The sequence below is a fragment of the Pieris napi genome, chromosome 1 (assembly GCF_905475465.1).
Source record: "Pieris napi chromosome 1, ilPieNapi1.2, whole genome shotgun sequence".
In the NCBI taxonomy this organism is placed as follows: domain Eukaryota; kingdom Metazoa; phylum Arthropoda; class Insecta; order Lepidoptera; family Pieridae; genus Pieris; species Pieris napi.
This window is the reverse complement of record NC_062234.1, coordinates 9,171,465-9,193,271: the sequence shown is the minus strand read 5'-3', so window position 1 is coordinate 9,193,271 and position 21,807 is coordinate 9,171,465. Positions and strand designations below refer to the sequence as shown.

Here is a 21,807-nt window from a genome sequence, read left to right as displayed (position 1 = left end):
CTAGCATGTTATTTGTGCCCTTCAGATTTTTATTTTTATATAGGTATTAATTTATTTTGCTAGTTTACGTAGCCGAGATTGTACTTTTCTAATCCATTTTAATATAATATCGATTATAAGCATTTCGAGGAAACAGGCGAACTATTTAAATCCTAAAGCCTAACCAAGGGCCCCTGGCAGAATTTGCTACAGGCCCCGCGCTGGCTTTATCCGGCACTGATAATAATGACTCCTAGAGAACAAATATAGAGCTTGATAATGTCAGTGACGGCATAAGTTGGTTTTATTTATACTAATATTATAAAGAGGAAAGATTTGATTTTTTGTTTGTTTGAAATGAATAGGCTCCGAAACTACTGGACCGATTTCAAAAATTCTTTCAGGCTGACATAGGCTATGTTTCATTTTCAAAAGAAATAGGGATGCTTGCTAAAACTTGAATAATCTAACCCAAGGTGTAAAAAAAATAACAAAAATCCTCCTTCAATCGCATGCGCTGCGAAAACTATTAATGATAGAACAAAATGATGTATTAAAATTTTTCAGGACACATCTATAAAAAATGTCGCGACAGCATGTCTCTATCTTTTATAGTTACGTCACAATAAGCGTCCTTTTATTATTTTTTTTATATTGAATTTTTTTTTTAATTCACATAAGCTACAATTTAATGGCATAGCCACCAAAAAAGCATGGTGGATTGGTGTTCTCCTGCCGTTTCTCTTGAATAGTTTACTACTATGTTATATAACAAAAATCTTAGCCACAGCAACGCTTGGCCGAGTATACCAGTATTTTATAAAAACAAGTCCTCCACTGTGTTTATTTTTCTGATCGCGTATGTCTATCTGTCGAAAACTATTGCACGTAATTTATTGTGGTTTTCACCAATATCTAGAATGTTTTATTACGATTTACGAAGGTTTAGGTATGAAATGGTATTTTTTGCTGACGGCACTTGGCTTCTATTTAAAGTGAAAAGGAAAAACGTATTATTGGACGATGTAAAAAATTATCTCTCCTATAGTTAACTAGTTGAATGTAAGTAACTTACTAGGTACTTAATGAGAATAAAAAAAAGTATTAGATCTACTACTACTAGCGTAAAGCGAGATACAGAACAAATCTTAGGACCAACAAGGCTCCAGAAGATAAAGCACTCCAAGATAAGATATGGAAACAACAAACTCCCAAGAAAAATTAAAGAATTATCACTAAAAAAATTCAAAACTCTCGTTAAACGTAAATTAATCAATAAAGGTTCTTATAAATTTGACGATGATTTAAATAATCCTAATCCTTGGATTGGTTTGCTCCAATTCAAATATTTATGGCTGTTCTGCTTTACAAACAATTTGTATGACTCAAAACTTGGCGGTGAAAGAGTGGCGGAGACTTTCTTGCCAGTTCTTCTTGCGTCTTGACTTGCGAATTGGTAGTAAGTGCAAATTTAGAATCAATTTAACATCTTTTCTGTTGACAGTTGATAAGTGTTTGAGTTTGAGTTTGAGTAGGTATGTAATTTTAGAGCCACAGTTCCCTAGCGATGCTGGTGCGGGGTGCTATCTTATAATATATATATATAAGTAAATTACGCGTCACGTTGTTTGTCCGCTATGGACTCCTAAACTACTTAACCGATTTCAGTCAAATTTGCACACCGTGTGCAGTTTGATCTTAATCATAAAAGATAGCTAACATAATATATAATTCTACTGTACGTGTGTATGTCACTGAATTCCTCTTATAACGGCTGAACCGATTTGAATGATTATTTTTGTATGCGTTTGGGTGGAGCCCAGGATGGTTTAGATTCACAAATCAGCCCGGCAGATGGCGCTGCAGTCGGTACTTTCATACTTGGTTTAATATCGCAATCGCTTGAAATACCGTGCAGGACAACGTCTGTCGGGTCCACTAGATAATAAAACAGTTTGTTAGTTATAATGATCAAGATTATTTATTTCATTCAATTCAGATGTGAGATTTTACACGGTAATTTTTTGTCGTGGTTGACACGTTAGTTTATGGTTCCAAGATCCACGTCGGCAAACTGCTACTGTATGTTTAGCCTTCCACCCCAACCTGCAACGGACTCTGCACCTTGAACCTTCAGATAAACCTGGCCCAGTCTCTACTGCGATGCCCTTACAGCTTATTCTACCATGTTCTGGTGGCTCCTGGGGCACACACCATTTCCGACCTGTTCAACATTGTTTTATTTAAGGTATTGTACTCATCAATCATCAGTATTTAATTAAGTAGCTAAGGTATTGGATAGTTATAATAGTAATGGCGGTAAAGATAAATTATAAATAACATAGTTCACGCTTGGTCCTGCCAACATTTCCATATAAATTTGATAGGCGTTAGTGAATAATAACAATGGATTAGTATGGCCTTATAAATTAGTATCTTGAGCCAGAATTAATAAATTCAAATTATTAATCAAAACAACTGTAGATCAATTATTTCAAGTAGAAAGTAGAGCTTCGCTTAGAATTATTGTACAAATACTGATTTAATTATAGGCGAAATAACCAGACAAAGTTTTAATCAATACTTTAGTAACCAACCTTTACATATTGGAAGATTGCCTTCCCAGTTCATATCTTTGCCACAAACAAGAGCTCGCGGTCCTTGCAAATCTAAGTTAGGGTCTTGGCAGGTAAAACTACATTCATAATCATTATTACAATGCGCTTGTAAAATATTCGGAAGTGGACATTTACGTGGAGACTGGAGAAGTACGTGTACTTGCATTTTACACATTTGCAGTACCTGTGTATAAGGAATTTAATATCAAAAACTAAAAAAAAAGTGTGTGTACATATGTACACGCGTTAGAAGTTATACTTCTTTGGCGTAACAAGATAAAATCTTATCAAAAACTACGTTTGTAGAAAAAACGACACTAACAATAGAAAAAACTAAAATGTTGACTATAGCTAACTTCAGGGTGTCGGTTTTATGTGCGCGCGAGTCGTAAAATTTATTTCTCAACATTTTTCCCTAACGCGCCAAAAGAAGTATAACTTCAAAAATATCTATTTATTAAAACACAGAAAAAGAAACGCTTTTTTTTTTATTTTTTTTTTATATAACGGGGGGCAAACGGGCAGGAGGCTCACCTGATGTTAAGTGATACCGCCGCCCATGGACACTCTCAATGCCAGAGGGCTCGCGAGTGCGTTGCCGGCCTTTTAAGAATTGGTACGCTCTTTTCTTGAAGGACCCTAAGTCGAATTGGTTCGGAAATACTTCAGTGGGCAGCTGGTTCCACATAGTGGAACTTCGTTAAGTATTAAGGAAGCAGCTAATTGAAATAGCTACTTATGTAGTTTTGAGTTAGAAAAATAACATCTTGAACGCTGTAAAAAAACGTCAGTCTAATAAACATTGATAATAAAATAAATGGATACATTATTTCTAATATTTAAAAACAATTGGGGGTGATGTGTATCGAAAGACGACACGTTGTCACGTTTCGTCCAATCACAGACATTTATACAATATTAGGCTCCAATGAAGTCTTTCTCTTTCTTCAAGTATTAAAATACCAATAAGGTAGTTAATTTTCTACTCACCTGACTATTATACATTATTTTTCCTACTATAACGTAAGAGCCTTGATGTAGTAGGGCACCAAAATTTGGCCCATACATAGTAACAAACCGAACTTCTCTGGATGCTGTCCTTCCGTTACATGACAAGAGACGTGGACTTTGTAGAACAACTTTATCTAAGCCTGCTTTTGCTATTAATGTTCTATCGTGCGGACATTGCATACATAGACTGTGGTCATCTAAAAAAATAAAAAACATTATTCATATGGGCTTTATGGGTTATTTCATATTTTGCATCTGTTTCTTTCATATTTTTAAATAATTTGCAATAACCATATTCCCTTACTATGAAGGTAAGTGAGCCGGCATGTCTCAGGGTGGGATACAGAGACGAGACTTACCGCTAGTACTCCCTTATGTGAAAATTCAATACGTTTTTGACATACGAGAATGGCACTATTAGTCCTGTTTTTGAATCTTACACAGTCGCTAAGTTAACTAGAAGTCGCAAGGTTTACGAGTATGTTTGTGCGGTCGCTTGCGGTGTACATATAACTATCCATCTTTATTTATCTATTTAATTATTTGAAGTATAAAATAATCTTGTCTTTTGTTTATGATATGTCTATGTCTTGACCATTAGTCAAAGAAATATTTATATTGACAATGGTTTCTCTTAATAGCTCCCACCGAAATCCTGACAAATTTTAGATAAACAATCAACAAAATTAACAACTTTTTAAAGAGATTAGAGGAATCTGTTTGTTGGAATTAAATGTATATATTATATTGCTTTTAACTACCTGAATTTAAACTTTTAACCATTTTTCTGAGACGCCGAGGTCGTCTATATTCCTCTTCAGCATTGACGACCTCCCGTCCCGGGTAAATATAAGTCACTTCATGGTTATGATCCTGAACTTCTCTGAGATAACTATCGGTCTGATAAAAAAGCCTAGGATCTTCCCTTGGTTGATGTGTCTGAATGACTTCGTTTTCCATCATTTGTTTTTGGGAATGTATGTCGTATTTTTTATTGTCATCGTAATTCTTTTTCCTATATAAATTGTGGGTTATAGACCTTCTGTTGTTTGAATTGTAGGTAGGCGAAAACTCGTTCGGTAGCTGTCGTATTCTGCAATAAAAAATGTACTTGTTGAGTACAGGCTCGGACTAATAGCGGCGGACAAAGAAAAATCCAAAATAAGGTCAAATTTGCAGGCATTTCTCTATAGTCTTGTCTATTAGCACTACATATGCAGGCATTAACAGGTTTAGATTTTTTCCGAAATATATAACTATCTGTTACGACTATAAAAATATATTTAAAGCATACTTAATACAACAAATTGTTCGAACTTGCTGATATAGAGCTACCATAATTAATTTTTAATTTTTTAGTAATATCAAATTGGGAGCAACTCGTGCGGTTGTATACATAAGTAAATTGAATTTGAAATATGCTGTATACATAAAATTTAAACAGGATTACAGGCCAAGTAATGTACTTGATTATATTTCGAAAATCCTTTATGTTTAAAAAGGGTTGGTGATGATAAGGACAATTACGGGCCACTGTCTCCTAAAAAAACATTTCCTTGGCGCGACAAACCGACCGACAGACCTTTTCAGAGACTATGTAAGCGCAGAGAAATCAGTCACACACGAATTCCTGGAATGCGTGGCTCTGGCTTCCCGACGAGCAGAAATCCTTGGAGCAGTAAGGTCAGTAAGGTCGTGAAGCCTGCGGAGTGCTCAGAAAACTTCTGAGCTTCTGGAAGGAGCTAGGTTGGCTTAATTAGCCAGGACATAACGCACAACGTACGAAATGGGCGTCTTATTGCGGAAACTGAGTTCACTACACTAAACTAAACTAGGTCTGTAAAGAGTTATTAATTAGGCTAAAGTTCTGGCAAATCTAACGCTATCGTCGACGCCAGATGGTAATACGCATAGAATGTTACGGACTCTATAAGCAGAAAAAACGAAAATAGATTGTTTATCGTAAAGACTAAGAATAACATTGTAGAACACAACTAGAACAGTGCTAATTTCATCTCTGTAGAAAAGCTTTAGCATAAATTGTATGTGTCGTCATTTACATTAAAACTATACATTCAAACCACTTCTTTATTATTAGTATGGGTTTCTTGATAGGGTGCGTGCCTAGACAACATTTTGTCGCACCTTATTATTATTTCTTAATCTATGACGATCTCTTCTACCATTGTGTCGTCGCGAGGATGAAAAATGGAAGACAAAATGCATTAAATTTTGTGCAAAAAATTCAAGGATTATGGATACTAGACCAATTATAAACGGTGAGGATTTGAATCTGGATGATACAACTGTATTTCTCGGAATCACCATGGATTCAAAACTTCAGTGGTCCCCTCATATTAACGGATTGGCGAAGAGACTTAGTTCTGCAGCCTACGCGGTTAAAAAAATTCGCTCTCTAACTGATGTCGATACAGCTAGACTTGTTTATTTTAGTTACTTTCATAGCTTAATGACTTATGGCTTATTATTATGGGGTCATGCTGCTGATGTCGAAACTATTTTCATCCTGCAGAAGAGGGCTATTCGTGCAATCTATAATTTAAAATGTAGGGAATCTCTTAGAGATAAATTCAAGGAAATTAATATACTTACCTTTCCCTCGCAATATATTTATGAAAATATTATGTATGTATACAAAAATAGTGATAAGTTTACTAGAATAGAACATACGCACAATGTTAATACACGGAACAAACGCAGGCTGCAATTTCCCCGTACTAGACTATCTAAAGTTAGTAATTCTTTTTTGGGGAAAGGGATACTCTTCTTTAATAAAATCGCAGAAGCTCTTTTATCACTGCCTTTCAATAAATTTAAGAAATGTATTAAAGAAAAGCTGTGTAAAAAGGCTTACTATAAAGTCAACGATTATCTAATTGATAAAAGGGCCTGGGACTAGTGCTAGACAGGCTACTTCTAATTAATTTGCGATATTTGTTATAAATAAGTTTTGTTTGATGATTTGCTGTTTTAAAAGAGTACCGAGAGTTTTTTACGCCGGCTTTTTCTCTCGGCCTACACCCTCTGTCTTCTTTGCCGATGAGTAGGGATGCCTTCAAATTTAATGACGTGGAATAAGTGATACATGTATCTTACGTTCCATAATAAACATATTTTATTTTATTTTATTTTATTTTATGATGTAATGGAATACGACATGTATTGTAAGTATTAGGACTATACTATTATTATTTCCTTGCATGCTAAATTGGCAGGCGCAAACTTTCGTTACTTGTAAAATTGTTACAACCGGCCGGTTATTGATATTAATCAATTTACATTAGCAAAGCCCATCGAAACCAAATGGAAATTATTATTCAACAGAAGTAAATTATTCTTATAAAATAAAATATTAACATTTTCGCCATTAAGTTGATATTTTATTGCAATAGCGACTTACTTTTCCAGTTAAAACACATAAACACCATTTAAAAGTAGCTTTATTGTATCATAATTTTATTTCCATATGTAAACAAACTGGTCTGTTAAAATACTCTGAATGCATTTGAAGTGCCCTTAGGATTATTGATAAATGGTATCTCTAAAATTGCACAAACACATTACAAATGCATTGAAATATTGCTCTTTGTGTTCGCAACTCTGGAATGCATGTAAAGTCATACTGCGATTTCTACTGCCTTTGTGCGCATTTTTAATAAAACTAAAGAATATTTGGAAAATATAATCTGGCACCAATTTGTAAACATTTTTTGATCCAAGCTACTATACAGTAGAATCCTTATAAAAATCTAAATCATAGAATAATCCATAATTGGAATTAGGCGTAAAACGTTACCCAGCAAACTCATAGATACGCGAAAGTTTAAAGCCCAGAATTATAAATAAATAAAATAAATATATTAATATAATGCAAATAGGCTGTTGGATTAATAAATAAAATGTTTTCACTCACATGAAAACCTATGAGGGGTGGAGACTATGTGTTAAAGCTATTGTAATAATAGGTACTTATATATATAAAAAAAACATGTTTTAACCTATTACTAAATTTTAAAGCATTCTTATACTGTTAGTACCGCGTCGAATTTTCCAAAACTATTTGCTAAGCTCATGCGTCACTGACCTGTTGAAATCAATCTCCGTAAGATGCAAACTCACACTTCCTAAAACAATATAATAAGATATGTACCATATTTCACGGATTGGCCCAATATTTTCGTGCTTTAATATCCTGTGGTTACAGATAATTCAAATACTAAAAAATCTTAAAGATTGTAAGGAATTTTAGAATATATAATATAATAAGGACGAAGTGGCAGTAACAATTAAATTAGTAAAGTTGTGCCTTAAAGCTAAACAGGAGATATAGAATATAGATGTATGCACTCGTATGAGATCTATTAATGTATATTACAATTACTTTCAAAAACACAGAGGTTCATTAAAAAACGACTTCTGTTGTATGTATATTTGGCTCACGTATAATCTATAACTTAAACACCAACCTAAAACATTATTGTTTCTCCAGAATTCGAACCCCTGATTATATGATTATATATATATTATATACCCCATGTACGTTAAAATATTGTTAATATACTTGTGGTGATTTGGTGTTCGTAGAAATTTCTTTACAATAAAATATTTAGTCAAATATTTCTTTCAGTGGTCTAATTTTACGAAAATTTATTGCCCATAAAAATGCGTAGTACGAGAAGACCAAGGACATTTCTGTTTTGCGAATAGAAAATCTTTTTTAAGAGATAACAGGAAATAGTTGTGTTATGGAGTCAAGGTTCTTAATAACTGTGATAAAATATAAAAAGAATGTACCAAATTGTATTGTATGTAATAGTTGCCATTGTTGGTAGTTAATTATTTTCAACACAAATCTTTTTCCCTTGCGCCTAATAAGTCAGGAAACAAAAATACGGTACAAATAGGTGTTGATTTGCTGGCTAGTGAAGCATGGTTTAAAACTTTTCTAACGAAACCATGTAGATACATGAGATAACACAAATTTAAAAAAAGCTAGATGTATGCTCTATAGTACAAATTCAGGCCATGAGCCTGACTAACAAAGCGTTAATAAATTCTGAAATTTGTTATTTGTTTATTCAGAAATACTAAATTACCAATGTGCAGTAAAAATGTATCTCGCAGTTATCAAAATCACTTGATAGATTGACATTCACACAGAGACGATTTATTTTAACACGTGAGAAAATTATTAATTTAGTTCAGACATTATTTTGTCTATTTGGGTTATGTATAACATTTTGGCTATCCAATCCATCATCATTAATATCATTACTACGTAACTTGTTTACTTATGTGTCTGTTGGATGCATCCAAGAGTGCCGTTAATGGTAACTTGATGCACGCCTTTTTATAGATTTCGCTTTTATGTACCTAATTTCAATGGATTAATTTAATATAATGATTTAAACAAAAAATATATTAAATGAAAGTTGACCATAGACTAGTAATTATAGATTTCACTGTCATATATATAAAGCGACGAATACAATTTACAAATAACACGTGTGAGTAAAGAATTTAAATGATCGTATTATAATATCATTTGCAGTATTCACAGTTGGATGCATAACGCATTTATTATAAGGATTAGTAATGATAATGATGTCATCAACTTAAATAATAATGATCTGATAGTTTTTTATCGAAATTACTTAAGACACTTTTTTACACTGATGCGTAGGATATGACACTTGATTTTATCGGGTTTGTTACTATCATTAGATATGGTAATACATACTTAATTAAATAAATATTGTGCCAATGGACTTTGTATCCGGCTAATAAATAAATTGAAAAAAAACAATATTATAGAATGTTATCTGTCAGGTGGTTTTATTATACACTGTTAATATTTAAAAATCCTAACTGTTTTGTCTTAGTCTAATATTTTTTTAGGTAAATATGGATGTTTTTAAAATAAAGTCATGCACATTTGTATGTCAATAAATATTTAAAATGTAACGATGTACTCTTTTTACAAAAAACAAACTTGAGAGTGTAAATAAAATGAAGAAAGCCTTACCAAGTAAAGTGAAAATCAAGATCACGCTCGGAAAATACATTTTTGGCGGATACGGGAAAGAGTTTGCGGATGTGTTTCGACAGTAGCCGCAGACTCCTTAAAGGCAACTGAAAGCAACTGATGAATTCCGCGTTCGCACTTGTGTTGAGTAGACTAGCGTGGGTGGCACTGCGACACAGGTGCCAGAATAATATTTAATACTCTTATATAGGATCGTTTGGTACGATGTTTACAAACTGCACAATCTATTTCCGTGTTAAATTTTTGGTTATGAGTCATGCATAAGAGCTAGTCCCATGATGAGGATACTCAACGTTTTACCAGACTTAATTATTGATATCTAGGTATCAATATGTATTATAATATTTTCATAAATATTGATTAATATTACATAAATCAAACATAACGCGGAAACTTAAAATTCAATTCGTATCAATTTTCTTAAACGTTTTAGATTTCCTCTATACCAAACTTATTTATTTTCTTACTTAAAGTTTATGTATTTGTATGTACAAAGCTAGATAGTAGGTAGTGGTAGTAGTGTGTAATATGTGTGAATGTAGGTGTCACGCCAATCACCGTAAACATTAAAAGTTAGTGTTAGCCACTAAAATCGCACTGTTTGTTATTTAAATTTGTCCTTTTCCCTTTCTTTCATATTTATATTTTGGTAATATCCATAATATTCTTTTGTAAATTAACTGACCACTGACCCACTAACAAATTTTATCAATAGGACCTTGTTATAACAAGACATCAATCAATAAAAAAAGTCGTTAATCTGTTTACATTTATTGACACTACGATTCACAAGCGTACCAGACGCATCGAAATTTAGCACCAACGAATCACAATTCTACTGGCCATGTTTCTTGTACGTGACCCCAGAAACTGACAACTCTGGATAATAATACAGTCGATTCACATACCTATCATACAAGAAATATCAAAGATTTGAATCTTCTTCAACAAAACAAACAAATCGTAACATTGTTTGAAACAGCATAATACCACCTAAACTAGTTTGTTGCACGTGTGATAACAGCACGGATGATATGGAGGGTTGGGACACGTAAAGGCCTGGCAGGGAGGAACCACTGGACAGCATTCACCAGGGTACCAAACAGTGCGAGCGTATCTGCCGCTTGGTCTTGTGCACGCTCCGTGGTTGAAACAGTGCGCTTTACAGGGATAATCGTAGCAGCATGGCCTAAAATTACGAAAAACTTCAATAGATCAAAATAGTATTGGGTGTAGGAATTAAGTCATGGAACAGTTAAATCTTGTAGGAAAGGTCTTCGTCATTTGAACCTCCTTGAATACTATTTCATTTGCTACATGCAGTTCAAGATGTATTATTATTTAATCTTACATTGTGCTTACAATTTAATTCAAAATTTCCAATTATGATATTATCTTATCATAACTGACGCGTATTTTATAACAACGATATAGAGATAGTGACTCATATTTTTATTATATATATCATTATTAATTATAACATCATAAAATTTTTATAAAAAGTAGCCGATAAATAATTTATAATATTAGGTATATCAGAAGTAGCCTTTTAAAAGAAATAAAATTTCAATAACTTTAACATTAAATATGGTTTGCTCTAAAAATAAACTATTATATTTAAAGAGCTGTTTAAATATCTATCAAAATATACCGACCGTTATATAAATAATAATAAAATATTCTTTGAACAGTTGTGAGATAAGAATTGAATTTTGAAAAATGTAGTATAATCTTACTTTTCAGATGGGGCATTGGTCGGACCGCTGTGGTATTTCGCACTCTCTCTCATAAAGGGTTGTGGTCGGGGTTGACCATACCGTGGTCTTTTATAGTATACACTGTATTCACCCCGTACAAATCCGTACCTTGGGCATGGCTTACAGCTCTCGAAACCTCGTGGAAGCACTGACATGCTTGTGAATCGTATTGGTGATAATTTACTGAAATTGGATATAATTCTATAGAATAAATTCTACAGTAACGTATTTTATTATAACTTGTAATAAGTAATTGTAATATCGTACCTGTGTTTTTAGTATGAAATACAATAATTTACGATTTTTATTATTTTTATATTTTATAACAAAAAGAAAGTTGTTTTACATTTGACAAAATAAAAACAATGAAAAGAAAAACGTTTTCTTTCTTCTGACAGTATTTTGAAGACGTTCTTTTTAAATTGGTATTTTTAAATCTGCTTGTGTTGCATAGCGGCAAATTCTTTTATTTTTCTTATTGCTATAAAGATTATATTTTATTTATAAATGTATATAATATAATATGTATAGAATAATTTATTTTATTTTATTCTTCTTTTTTATCTACCATTTATTTTAGCCTTATCTCATCTCAGAATCACTGCAATGTCGTCCCACCTTAAAACGCGCTAACAACATTATTTCGAACGTTAAGGTTTTAGTCTTTGTCTTAGGTTGATACGGGTTGCAGACCAAGAGCTAAGCTAAGTTAGTTTAGCTTAGCTCGCATAGCTGACGCAGTTTTCCATACATGTGTGCAGACCGCAAACTATGCGAACTAAGCTATGCGAGCTAACTAAAATATGCGAAGCTAAGTTAGTTGTGTATGCCGATGCACAGCTACACGAGCTAAGCTAAGCCCCCCCCCCCGCTATCCCGCACACCATTTGCACATCCTTCGCCACACTGACTGAGCTTTGGCTTAGCTGTTGGTGTGCACGCTATTTATTTCTAGCTTAGCTTAGCCTAGCTTGCTTGGCATAGCTTAGTTTAGCCTTGGCATAGCTTAGTTTTCGGTCTGCAACCGGCTTAAGTCTTTGTCTTAGGTTTAGTCACGGAGCTATGGACAGGTCAGAAAGTGATGACTGGTCGAGAATACTACCCTTTTGGTCGGAGGAAAAGCACTTTTTTTTTCAACATTACATTTTACATGTCGCATTTTTTTCTAAAAAAAATATACTGATAATTTGATGTCAACGTTAAAGACAAATAGGAAAGATCGACGTAGACACTAATTACGATTTTATTATCAATAAGGTAAATAACATACAGTCACAAACTTTATTCAAATATCAATTTTACGTTACAATGTATAAACCAAAACTAGGGACAATTTCAGTTATAAATATCAACAAGTCTTCATGCTGGTACCGTGGTGCCCTATAGCAATCACTGCTTTGTCGAAAGCCGCTACAGGTTGTGGAGGCTGTCCTACGGCAAGCACTGCATCTGTAAAGTGATGTTTATTGTCAGTGTCATTTGAAGGATTTACGCTAACATTCATCTACTCTCAGAGTGCTTCCGAACCAATTCAACTTAGGGTATTTTAAGAAAATAACGTAAACATCCTTAAAAGGCCGACAACGCACTCGCGAGCTCTCTGGTATCGAGAGTGTCCATGGGCAGCGGTATCACTTAATATCATGATCCCGTTTGCGCCTGTTTTACAATTAGAAGCTTGGGTGGTACATCTAGGGCCATTAACAATCACGTTAAAATTCACTTGCTAATGTTTGTAGGAATTTGAAAATAGTTGACTTTAAGAGAAAACGTCTTACTAAATAGCGCTATTACATATCACCACATATTGCGTAAATTATTAGCAACCTCCAGACAGTTACAATCAAAGAGACCTACTTGCTTGATTTGTTAAACTGTTTTAAATCGTTTAAAAGTGACTTCTATGTTCAACAATGTGATTTGTTTTATAAGCCATATTCAAGATTCATTGCCTCTTTGTAGATTGAGCGTAACTTGTTCTTTTACGCCCGAACCCAATAACTTCAATCCATAATCCACCATCTGAGATAGTAATCTTAATCCAAATGTTGTAACAAGTGTGCCAATAACCAATTGGCGGATTGTAATAGCCATCTGTAGATACAAGCGATCCATGGGAGGTCGTATCGGTGTCTGTGGATAGGCCTTTGATGAAAATGACAGTTGTCGAAAGCTCGATTTCAACCGTTTATTATTTTAACAGATTTTAACTTAGACCAGTTTTTTAAATAATTAAAAAACTGTTTGTTATGTTTCAAACATACACATGTCTATTTTAATGTTATTTGTACGGTTTTATTTACTTTATTTGGTTTACATTGATTATTAAACTCGGTAAAATGGAACGACAAAGAGCATTTTATCCGTCTCCAAAAATAGATTGTCTTTGTAGGGTTTGGTTATTGGGATGCAGATAGGAGACTGTCGCGGTCTGATTGAAGATTGTGGATTGATTATTGGGTTTGGGCGATAAACGTTACATATAACTTGTTGATCTAAAGGTCCATAAGCGTTCGATCTGGTTAGTAAATAAAAATAATCGAATAATGAAATTGACTTAGGTGAAGCGCATGTCACCGGGTCACTGTATATGTGCTACTTGACTGTAAACTGTGACGAGGGAGCCAGCTCCTCCACAACACGGAGAGGGCTGACATGGTGAACAGCATGGCGAAGGACAACCACCACGTCTGAAATGATAAAAGGGAAAATGTAGCGAAATAGGGTACGGAAGCTTCCGCGCTGAGGAACTTATATGCAATTGAATAATTTAAGCAAAAAAGCAGCCGTTGTTTTAATAAGTAGTCTTTTGAACACGCAGATTGAAACTTACTGTATTTCAGATACAATGGCTTGTAATTTGTTTATCATGTTCATTCTGTTACACATTTTGCTTATTTTTAAATTTATTGATATAAAACACTCCGAAAATTTTTGCTAATTTGTCCGAGATATTTTAATTCGTGTCGTGATTTTGATAACTGTCAAATTTATTGCTTCTTTTTTTCAATGTACAAATGACACCATATTTTGTACAACTGTCACATTTTAAAAAAGGTTTAACTATTTCAAAAAAAAAAAAAACGTAAAGTCGTTTCAAAGTCGCAGTAGTTATTATGTAATTTCTTTATCACCACTAATAGACCACAAGCCGATGAACAAAAAATACCTGTGAAATGACCCAACCTGAATTACGCTTAGAAGGCTGTTACTATATCTGAAAATAGCTCTGAGCACTATGCCGTCATTTCTGAGCGGTACATGTGAGTACGTGAGTGAATGGACTTTCTCAGGTACAATGGGGGAATTTCGACTAATTATTCATGTACGGCTTTGTTATAAGTGTATAGATGATTAAAAATAAATGTCGAAAAACCTAGTGCCGTACAAAAGTGATGGTGCCGGAAGTCGGTGCAAATTTTTAATTCGACGACAGTTGCAGAAGCAATATAGGTCATTTATTACTGTACGGCATTTGTGTGATTCCTTTTGGACACATATACAGATACTTTACCCATAAACGCCGTACATATTCCCAGCGGAGCGGTCGAAAGCCAAGGGTCGCAACATATGTCTGATTAGCATATAGGTGATGATGATATGAAACAACATAAAATTAAATGATCTTGAGAGTACTTCACAAATAGATAACATTTTCCAGCATGCCGTACATTTTTTGTGGAACACATAGGTGTATGGGGTAAATTACTTTCCTCAGAAAAGAGTCATTTTCCGGTGACTTTTATCTGTACGGCAATAACACAGGTTATTAATACTTTAGACAATCTTCAATAAAAGATAAATGCCGTACACTTTCGATAGTCCGCTACCACCGCCTACCAATACAGGGCGTCCCAAAGTTATGGGAAATGAAGGGAAAGTACCTTAAATATCGTAGATAGGGTATTTTACTAACTTTTATAAATAACATAAAGTCTTCTTTTAGTAAAATACCCTATCTGCGATATTTAAGGTACTTTCCCTTCATGTCTCATAACTTTGGGACGCCCTGTATTATATTTTTATTTTTGTTTAAAATATTTTTCCTTTACCTCTCTCTGCTGGTACGATAAGGTTGTAAATATACTTTACAGCCTTATGGTAGTATACTCAGATATGTACAGTTATTAATGACCTTAAGGGACACCTCAAACGTCGTCGAAGTTTTTATCAGCTGTAAAGAATAATCTGGAGTAAAATGTACGGCATCTGGTTTTTTTTGTTTATTTATATTTGTTACATATAAAATAACAATAATCTTTGAAAATATTACTCCCCATATTACTCTAGGAGCATTTGAAAAGTCATCTAAATTTCGGAAATTTCATATATTTTTTATCATAATATTTTTATTTGTTACCATTTATAATGAACGGCTATAATGTACAACGGTAATATTTAGTAACATTATGTAAAAAAACAAGTTGCCGTACATTATTCTCTGATCTTACAGCAGTAAGAACTTGGTAAATCCTGAAATTTCGATAAATATTTAATTACACAAATATTAACTATAATATTTGGACGGCATAATTATAAAACATTATTGTCCGTGTTAAATAATATGTATTTTGAACATGTTGCCGTACATTTTACAATGACCTTAGGGTATATGGGTGTAGGGGTAGGGTTCCGACCCTTGGCTTTCGACCGCTCCGCTGGAAATATGTACGGCGTTTACGGGTAAAGTATCTGTATATGTGTCCAAAAGGAATCACACAAATGCCGTACAGTAATAAATGACCTATATTGCTTCTGCAACTGTCGTCGAATTAAAAATTTGCACCGACTTCCGGCACCATCACTTTTGTACGGCACTAGGTTACAAATATAAATAAACAAAAAAAACCAGATGCCGTACATTTTACTCCAGATTATTCTTTACAGCTGATAAAAACGACGACGTTTGAGGTGTCCCTTAAGGTCATTAATAACTGTACATATCTGAGTATACTACCATAAGGCTGTAAAGTATATTTACAGCCTTATCGTACCAGCAGAGAGAGGTAAAGGAAAAATATTTTTAACAAAAATAAAAATATAATACAGGGCGTCCCAAAGTTATGAGACATGAAGGGAAAGTACCTTAAATATCGCAGATAGGGTATTTTACTAAAAGAAGACTTTATGTTACTTTTAAAAGTTAGTAATTCTGCATTCAAAGATTTTTTTAAAACTACTTGCCTCGTCTGGAAATCGAACCGGCTTAAATTAAAAAAAAAAAACACCCCTACTTTTATGATGCCAATCGAAAGAATGGCCAAAACCTAATAACTTTTCCAAAGTAACAGACTCGTAGGGGATTTTTTTAGGTCGGCCTATTCGGATACGATAGATAATGTTTTTAATTTGATTAAAAATATATATTCACGCTTGTGTGTTCCTTTCTTTTAAAATACTATTTTACTTGAGAAGAGTTATTAGTTTTTGGCCATTTTTTCGATTGGCATCATAAAAGTAGGGGTGTTTTTTTTTACATTTAAGTCGGTCCGATTCCCAGACGAGGCAAGTAATTTTTTAAAAATCTTTGAATGCAGAATTAATAACTTTTAAAAATAACATAAAGTCTTCTTTTAGTAAAATACCCTATCTACGATATTTAAGGTACTTTCCCTTCATTTCCCATAACTTTGGGACGCCCTGTATTGGTAGGCGGTGGTAGCGGACTATCGAAAGTGTACGGCATTTATCTTTTATTGAAGATTGTCTAAAGTATTAATAACCTGTGTTATTGCCGTACAGATAAAAGTCACCGGAAAATGACTCTTTTCTGAGGAAAGTAATTTACCCCATACACCTATGTGTTCCACAAAAAATGTACGGCATGCTGGAAAATGTTATCTATTTGTGAAGTACTCTCAAGATCATTTAATTTTAGGTTGTTTCATATCATCATCACCTGTATGCTAATCAGACATATGGCTTTCGACCGCTCCGCTGGGAATATGTACGGCGTTTACGGGTAAAGTATCTGTATATGTGTCCAAAAGGAATCACACAAATGCCGTACAGTAATAAATGACCTATATTGCTTCTGCAACTGTCGTCGAATTAAAAATTTTCACCGACTTCCGGCACCATCACTTTTGTACGGCACTAGGTTTTTCGACATTTATTTTTAATCATCTATACACTTATAACAAAGCCGTACATTAATAATTAGTCGAAATTCCCCCATTGTACCTGAGAAAGTCCATTCACTCACGTACTCACATGTACCGCTCAGAAATGACGGCATAGTGCTCAGAGCTATTTTCAGATATAGTAACAGCCTTCTAAGCGTAATTCAGGTTGGGTCATTTCACAGGTATTTTTTGTTCATGGGCTTGTGGTCTAATAAGTACGTTATTGCGACGTTGTAACGGATTTGATTAAGTCTTCTAAGAAAATATTTCTGTGAAATAAACGAAGTCACATTTTTTAATCTTTAATATTTATTTCGGATTATTAATGAACTGATCATTTGATCGTGGTATTATAAATTAATGTTACGCGTGCCTATGTCAGTGAAGAACCCTTAAGAAATACTAATATAAGGCCACAATTAACATTGAAAAACCAACACTCTTTGTCGGTACTCACCTCTTCAAAGTCATTTTTAAGGAAAGGCTAAATTAGCTTCTAAGAAGCTTGTATTGGTGTCAGCAAGCCGAGACGGTAGAAGACCAATGAGTCGTCAATATATATATTCTTTTAATAATAAAATGTAATATTTGCACGCTCGAAACGCTTTTATATAAAAAAGCTAACTTTAATATAAATTTCTCTTGTATTTCGTATTTTGAAGTTAAATTCAGAACTCATTACTACTAAACTTATCAATAGAAAAATATCATGAAAAACGGGTTTTAAAAATTTCCTACGGAATCCTCAATGCGACACTAGGTGCAAAGCCTTCTCGATTTTTAATAAAATCCAGTTGGTTTGAATCTTATAAAAGCTCTTGAGTCCTTACAATGTATCCATTTGGTCAACCACCTCAGGTTAAATCCTTGTGAAATTTGAAGATTCCATAAAGAACAATGAACATGAGTGGCTGTGGACCCCCTCCATGCGCTCCGGCCTGCGTGCCATTCCCGAGTTCAAACTGTGGGCCTGGACCTTACTTGTGTCAGAATAATATACCACCAACGCAGCGTTGTTACCCAGTGAATCCGTGTATCAATATCTACAGCTGCCACACGCAGATTATGTAACATAACCAAGAAATGTCTGAGAATCCTGAATGCTACAACAATAAAGTATAGTATATTATGAAGCTTTTTATTGAAACTCACGCAAGACCCCATTCTACAAAACATTTTCTTTTAATTCCCCTTTTATGTAAATGGTATAGAGGGGTTTACTATATACAAAAAAAGGAAACTTTATTGGGAAATTTCCATTTATGAAAACTATATATAATTTAATATTACCATAATCCAATTCGATTAATTGGTGATAAACCCTTTTTAAACGGATTAGTGGTTATTTTATCTTTTACGATTATTATAAAATCTATCATTTAGTCATAATCCTGTCTGTAGATTAAAAAACGTTTCGTTAAACAATTTTCGTTACTTTGAAATCAAATAATATAATAAATAATAATAAAGCCTGTTATATATACTACATGCAAGTAATTTATTGCTCTAACATTATCATTTGCAACAGGCAATAAACTTGCATCGTATTAATGAGACTTTTTATAAAGGATTCATAGGATACTTATTGAAAGTAGGTCATGATAACTGGTACAGGCATTCATGCATAAGTGATTTAGTTAGGTAAGTGAACAACAGATGGAGCCACAAACGATCATATAATTTTTCAAAGGTGATACTAGTTGATATATTTATACTACTCAAGGCGGTATAAAGCCGGTTGCAGATCGAAAACTAAGCTATGCCAAGGCTAAACTAAGCTATGCCAAGCAAGCTAGGCTAAGCTAAGCTAGAAATAATTTAACACATTTATCACAAAGATCTTTGCGAATGACATGTAATACAAAATTTTATTTATACTACTGATTCCCAAAACGAGGAAACTACGAAGTAGGCACCGGAATAAATCAAGAAAACAGAACAAAATTTAATTTATTGGCATACATTTAGATTTAGCATTACATCATTAACACATACTATCACCACAGCACAGTGTGTTCAAGTACTACACGGTTAAAAAACGCTATTTATTTGGTCACATCTTAAGACTTAAACCAATGGAACCGGAACATGATAGCATAGGTTAGGCGTTGGACCCTGTAAAATAGTGAATTAGTGATAAAATACTATTATGAAGGTTTTATTAAAGCATGATGTCACAATGATGAGGATATATTTATGTATTATATACATATGAGTTCATTTGGTTATGCTCCCGATCCGATGTTTCAAATTTAATGGTGAATTCTAGCCCACAGCGGCCATTTTTATATTGTTGTTAATTGTATTAAACAAGTTAGAAATAAAAATTATCACATACCTGTTTCATCCAATTATTGACCGAATACCGAACATTGGGGTTTTTGCGCTGCTGGCAGTCCTTCGGGAAAGCCGTTGGCCTTTTTGCGAAAACGCTATCATGGACGATAAGCGGTCTTCGTCTCGTAACTGGGTCTATTTCACAATCTTCACACGAGCTTCGGCAAACTGGTAGACATGGATAGGGACAGGGAGGTGCTCTGGGACAAATGGGGCGCTGCTTTGGAAGAATTGGAGTAGGGCACTGCGGATTGCAGCAGGGTAGAACTGGCTGGTAACACCTTATGGGTTCTACACACGGAATGACCTGAAAAAGATATCCATATATGTACAAGAGCTTGCATACCTTAACTTGATATTAAACTACAAACATGCTGTAAGTATATTAAATTATATATTACTTCGTGTTAACGTTTAGTATGGCCTACTTACTGGCGGTGGATCGCAAGGTTCAGGAGGAGGACAACAGGGTAATATTGGTGGGCAGCAGACAGGTTTTGGTGGTGGATAAGGTGGTGGGTCACGCGGTGGCTCTCGGCGAGGCTTGCAGCAAGGTAACATGGGTATTATGGGAGGCACATAATCAGGAATGACTGGAGCCGGACATTGTCTGAATGTTGGCTTGCATGTACAGGCCGGACAGGGAGTGCAAGGGACAGGAGGTGGACAACAAGGCTGACAGCAGGGAGGCGGTGGAGGACAATTAAACCGACATGGGCCATTGCCACAGGGCAATATTGATGGGCACGTCGGGCAAAAGCACATAGATGAACACATTTTTTTAAATTTTTTTCGTTTTAGAATTACTACTGATTTTTGAAAGATTTTTATTAACTTAAATTTTTTATTTATGATTTTCTAGAAAGTATAAGTCACGTTTCGAAATTATTGACACATTACAATTTTTCTTTCTTTTTCCAGCCGTATTTTGCCGGAAAGAATTTTTAAATAATGACATTAATCAATTATGCCATTATAAATTTCAAGTGAAAATTTCGTAACTTTTTTTTATTAAATTTATTAAAAAATTAAAAATGAGTGCTCCATTTTACAGTTACGATCCGTGTGTATGCACGGGTATGCCGTGTGGTGCTTGCTATCCGTATTCGACAAAACCATGTGCAGCCTCAATTAACGATCTTGGCAAGTGTTCCGTTTGTCCAGGAGGAGGATGCTCTCCCTGTCCTGCACCAGTAAGACCTTGTCCCGCACCATGTCCAGCACCTCCAGTCTTACCATGTCTACCACCATGCCCACCTTGCGACAAGGTAATAAAAATATTTCTTTTCTTAAAAAAATGCTTTCAGACAGCTTCATCTTTCAGCAGGTCATCTCTTTTCACTTGTTCATTATTACTTATATACACAAATATATTAAAAAAACTTTAGAGGTGTCAAGGGACACCCGGATGGAACGAAATTCCTTTCGATTAATTTATATGTTAATTGGTATCATAACAGTATGATAGATTTTCTCGACACCAATCTTACGACGAAAAAAAAAAGCCAACACGAGGTGTTCTCAGGCGGTCACCCATCCAAGTACTGACCTCGCCCGACGTTGCTTAACTTCGGTGATCGGACGAGAACCGGTGTATTACAATAGCAAATAGCAAAAAAGTGTCGTGACAACTTTTCGTAAGAATTTTTTCCGTCTAGCCCCCTTTCACAACGCGCGATAAGGAACTTCGTTCCAAAAACAACTTCCAATTTAGTAGGAAATGCTATACGTAGTACAAATGTAGCTACGATAACATATTTTTTGTATTGTTCTAGCCTGCGACACCTGTACCTAAACCAGACCTATTCTGCGACAGCGTTGCGATACCGTTTTGCAGGCCTAACCGTTGCAAGCCCTGCCCTTGCTACTCTTGTTTAGGGCCCGGGACTTGCGCACCGAAGCGTTGCAGTCAT

General features: G+C 34.4%; 2 protein-coding genes and 1 long non-coding RNA gene across 3 annotated transcripts; all 3 read right to left on the bottom strand.

Moving 5' to 3' along the window:
• Window positions 1-1,937: 1,937 nt before the first annotated feature.
• Window positions 1,938-9,844, bottom strand: LOC125053468. Its single transcript, XM_047654819.1, has 6 exons — window positions 9,655-9,844; window positions 7,714-7,753; window positions 4,370-4,701; window positions 3,588-3,805; window positions 2,577-2,781; window positions 1,938-2,203 (listed from the first exon to the last, which is right to left on the bottom strand). The coding sequence occupies exons 1-6, from the start codon at window positions 9,692-9,694 to the stop codon at window positions 1,989-1,991; spliced, it is 1,050 nt and encodes a 349-aa protein (XP_047510775.1). The 5' UTR covers window positions 9,695-9,844; the 3' UTR covers window positions 1,938-1,988.
• A 2,850-nt stretch (window positions 9,845-12,694) lies between these two features.
• On the bottom strand, window positions 12,695-14,435 carry LOC125053057. Its single transcript, XR_007117526.1, has 3 exons — window positions 14,266-14,435; window positions 13,990-14,122; window positions 12,695-12,881 (listed from the first exon to the last, which is right to left on the bottom strand). It is a non-coding gene; the product is annotated as an uncharacterized LOC125053057 (long non-coding RNA).
• A 5,055-nt stretch (window positions 14,436-19,490) lies between these two features.
• On the bottom strand, window positions 19,491-20,799 carry LOC125063281 (cornifin-A-like). Its single transcript, XM_047669695.1, has 3 exons — window positions 20,327-20,799; window positions 19,896-20,201; window positions 19,491-19,672 (listed from the first exon to the last, which is right to left on the bottom strand). The coding sequence occupies exons 1-3, from the start codon at window positions 20,669-20,671 to the stop codon at window positions 19,625-19,627; spliced, it is 699 nt and encodes a 232-aa protein (XP_047525651.1). The 5' UTR covers window positions 20,672-20,799; the 3' UTR covers window positions 19,491-19,624.
• Between the last annotated feature and the right edge of the window lie 1,008 nt (window positions 20,800-21,807).